At 49.2% G+C, this 4,148-nt stretch overlaps 1 protein-coding gene across 1 annotated transcript; it reads right to left on the reverse strand.

The window, feature by feature from the left end:
- Positions 1-1,168: 1,168 nt before the first annotated feature.
- On the reverse strand, positions 1,169-4,144 carry SLC35C1 (solute carrier family 35 (GDP-fucose transporter), member C1; the record flags this gene model as incomplete). The annotated part of the gene is given in 3 exon segments (XM_010289589.1): positions 1,169-1,966; positions 3,738-3,757; positions 3,759-4,144. Coding segments are annotated over 3 exon segments (966 nt in total), but the record flags the coding sequence as incomplete, so codon positions are not given.
- Between the last annotated feature and the right edge of the window lie 4 nt (positions 4,145-4,148).

Genomic DNA, 4,148 nt, shown 5'->3' on the forward strand with positions numbered 1-4,148 from the left:
AACATATTCCAGGCAGATACGGTGTGTCCTTCTGTAGGAGCAGCCAGACGTCACGCACAGGGGCATGGTACCTGACGTAGGATCCATGGGGCAGGCTACGAAACAGTGGTGTCAACTGCCCAGCACCCCTGTTAAAATAACCCTTTAAATACAAAGGGGCCAGGGGTTGAGAAAGCTGGTGCAACATCATGGCTGACTATAGGATGTTGCTGCTGACCCCTGGGATCAGAAGTCATGGTTGTACAGCAACCTCAGGTGGCACGTGCACGAGACCAGATTGGGAGGTGGAAGGTAAGAGATTTCTGCAGAACTCTGTTCAGCAGCAAGTTGCAAGTAAAGGGCTTGATGCAGCTGAGCAAAACTAGGATTTTGGGGAGTGAAGGATTCACTGAGCTGGCCATGGGGGGTTGTTTAGAAGGAGCAAGCCAAAGGACAAACTGCAAACACCAGAGGACATCCAAAGTACATATGGAACAAGTGCCCCGAAACAAGCCTAATTAGTAACCACCCCATTTTCAAACACAAACCTACCCCCTACACAGAGGGTAAAGGGGACAAGTGTTGCAAATCCCATGAACTGGTATCTCCACCCTCCAGAAACAAGTGCCTCAGAGTAACTTTTCCCCTTCTGCCTGTTGCCAAAAGAGGCAGAGACCAAGCTCGCTCCTCCCCAAGAAAGGGCACTCGAAAGAGCATGCTCTCCCTTGCGGGCCACAGCACAGAGGGAATGAGAAGTTTCATTAACCTGCTTCTTAGCATGGTTCTTCCTCAACTACGAAACCAGGTGGAGAGAAACACAGAAGAGACCTCAGCAGGATGTGATCCTGACTCTTTGGAAAGGAGATTTGGAGCTGCTGCTTAGACTTGTACAGAACCAGAATGGAGGGGATTTCCCATCCTTTGCATTGAATGGGGCAACAGGAAGAAGGGCTGTTGCCAACCCTTTCACAGCAGAAGCCTACTGGAGTCTATCCCCAACAGTCTGGCTACCTGCCTCTTCCTTACATGGAGGTTCAGGATTTTATAACTTCAGACTGTGTTCATTCAGTTAACTCTAGATCCCCAACTACACAAAGTTCCCATCCCCATCTTTCTCTGCTATGACCCCATGCCCCCAGAGATGCAAACGGCCCAGATTAGGTCAATAGCAACATCCATTTTAAAAAACAATCACCAAAAAAAAAAAAGATTGCTCTCTACAACACATGTTCTCCCCAGCTCTGATACAGGGTGAGATCCCGTGGATAAAACATGATCCAGTCAGGTCTTTGGCTCTGGTTCCTGACACAGTTCCCCACACACTTTGCAGGTGAATTTTTTTCTGCTCCTTGCTCTTCTTCTCTGCAGGAGGAAAGGAGCACTGAAGGTTAACCGCCTGGGCACAGAAACAGAGGTGCAGGAGCTGCCTATACACCAGTCTCATTTCTTTCGCTGCTTTTGACATTAGGATCCTCTTGCACCTTTCTCATCTCCAGCCCTTTCACCCATGTGTAGGCAAAGGAGCCCCCGAGAACCATCAAGTTACTCGTCCACCACAAGAAGCTCTTTGTCTCCTCAAAATAGATAACAGCCAGCACTGTTTGGGCACAGGCCTTGGCTGTCCCAGACACATTGTGGGTGAGTGGGCTAGTGAACTTAATCTGAAGCCCCGTCACATACCCAATGGCAAAGCCAAACACTCCCCCCAGGGTCATCATGCCCCAAAAACTGGGGTTTCCCAGCTTGTCAAAGTGGTAGAGGGTACGGAATTCACCCAGCAGCATCATGAGGGGGAAGAACAGGACACAAGCATTGACGTTGTTGTAGAAGGTCAGGCGCCAGATGCTACCATCCACCACAGGCAGCACCTTCTTGGTGTAGATGGCATTGAGTGAGACACATAGGCTTGCCAAGATTCCAAAGAATATACCTGTCCATGACAGAGTGCCCTCTGCTCCTTCCTGGTCAACACCCAGCCAGAAGCCACCTGCAACCAAACAAATCAGGCATCATCTGAACAACTGCTGAAGGACTCAAAACATACAGTCAGCAATTCATCATCTACCTTACACTGAACAACCACAAACACAAGCAGAGACAGGCTTAAGGGCTTCCCCTTTCTATTAAGTGAACCCACAAAGTGTCATGACTACTGTCCTGGGAAGATTTATTTTGGGAGTACAGGTAATTTACTGTGCTATCATTCAATCTCAGAGGACTGATTCCCACACTGAGCAGGCAGTATGAGTTTAGAAACTATTATTCCTAAGTTAAAGCTACTCTTTGTGTATAGGTCATTTTCAGGAGATCGTATGATTTTTTTTTTTTTTTTAATTGCAAAGGTACCAAAATGACACACAGGTAGCAAGAAATATTCCTCAAGGTTTTTTTTTAAAAAAAAAAAAAAGCAAGCCTCACAGGCTTTGCTGCACTGTTAACAGAAAGGAAAAGATAGGTCAGAAAAGGAGATGGAAAGACAGTAAACACATGGATGTAATATTAAGAAGGTTGATCAAAAAAAGATCACAAGGCAGAAACTGAGTGCAGTATCTTCAACACGTTTAAACTTCTTTGATGGGTAATGGACTCTTTAACCACCTCCAAAACAGGAGCTACAGGCTTTGCATCTCCAGGGCAGAGAGGGAGACCTCTCCCCATCCAGCTCATAAGCAAAACATAAAAGGGGAGACGAGCTACAGAAGGAGCACTGCACTGCCTCTCCATTAGTTGCTTCATGTTGGAGGCCATCTGGGAGGTTGCCTACAAAGCAGCTAACATGCTTTAAACTAAGCCCAAATACAAACGGGTTCAATGCACAGACAGGGAGGGCCACAGCAGATGCTCAGCTATGCTGCTATAGGCATATGGGCAATGGTCTCACAGCAAAAGGAGATGGAGCCAGGGAGACAGAGTCTTAGAGAAACCCTGTATGGCTGAGCAGACGCCATAGTCCTGGGCAACACCCAAACACAAGACTAGCTGAAGGCATTTGCTTGCATCACTTGGGTGGAAAAAACAGTAGTTTCTGTTCCTGTTCACCTCTTCTGCGTAGAGGAGATTCTCATCTCATTTTCATCTGAATCCATCTGCTTGTCCGAGCACCAAAGTGAACACATGTCCACCTGGAACCGGACTGAAGTCAACATTTCACCATTCTTGGCATCTAAATGACCCTCCAGTGGAAGGAGGCTTTTGGCATTACTGTAAGCAATTCCCGTTAAGCCAGTCAATGCCCTGCCCTACATCCTAACCACACAACCAGATCTTCTGGTGGTGTTTCATGCTTGACTTGATCAAGCTAACCCTTCATCACATGCATTCAGCCTGTCTGAATGGGCTGGTTCCATTGTATGGTCCCAATGGTGCCGACATAAATTATTGTTACCAAAGTTAATAATCAACAAGCACTTGAGATCAGCCACCTGCTGTTTTATGGCCTTTGTGGGGAGGGAAAAAAAAAGGTAAGGCAAGTTAAAATTCATTAGACAGGAGATAGGTTTTAGGGCTCAAAGGAAAAAGGAAAAAGCCATGGTCAAGTAAGAGTAATTTCCTTTCTTAATGAGCTACCTACATGCTCCAGACATGCAAAACAGGTTGCCAGAAGCAGAGCAAGGCACGAGCCCTGAGCTACCCCACCTCACTGCGGAGCTGCCGGTCAGGCAGGGATGGCTTCCCAAGGGAAGACACCCCACCTCCGTGTCTCTGAGCTTAGGGGAGCATCCATGGGGTAGGTGCAGGCCCCTCCCGCTCCCCCTCACCTATGATGACTCCGCAGGCGGGAGGTGGTCTGCTTGAGGAGCAGGTAGGAGAGCAGCACATTGAAGACGGTGGTGAGGGAGCGCCCCACGTTGTAGAAGGCCACGCCTACATGCTTGAGGCAGAGGTTGTTGGAGGTGACCATGCCAATGAAGACGGCGGAGAGGGGCAGGACGCTGCGGGACACCTTGGGGTCGAGGCGGAGGGCAGGCAGGCTGGGGCAGGGGGGCCCACAGGCTGCCCCCAGGCTGAGGCCCAGGCAGAGCGTAAGGGCGCACTGGAAGAAGGTGACGAAGAGAGGGGCATCGAGGCGCAGCGAGGGGCTGTCCAGCAGGTACTTGTTGAGGAAGACCATGGCGATGGAGGTGAACCAGTAGAGGCAGACCACCACGGCGATGCGCAGGGCCCGCAGC

Source organism: Phaethon lepturus, unplaced genomic scaffold (assembly GCF_000687285.1).
Source record: "Phaethon lepturus isolate BGI_N335 unplaced genomic scaffold, ASM68728v1 scaffold24206, whole genome shotgun sequence".
In the NCBI taxonomy this organism is placed as follows: domain Eukaryota; kingdom Metazoa; phylum Chordata; class Aves; order Phaethontiformes; family Phaethontidae; genus Phaethon; species Phaethon lepturus.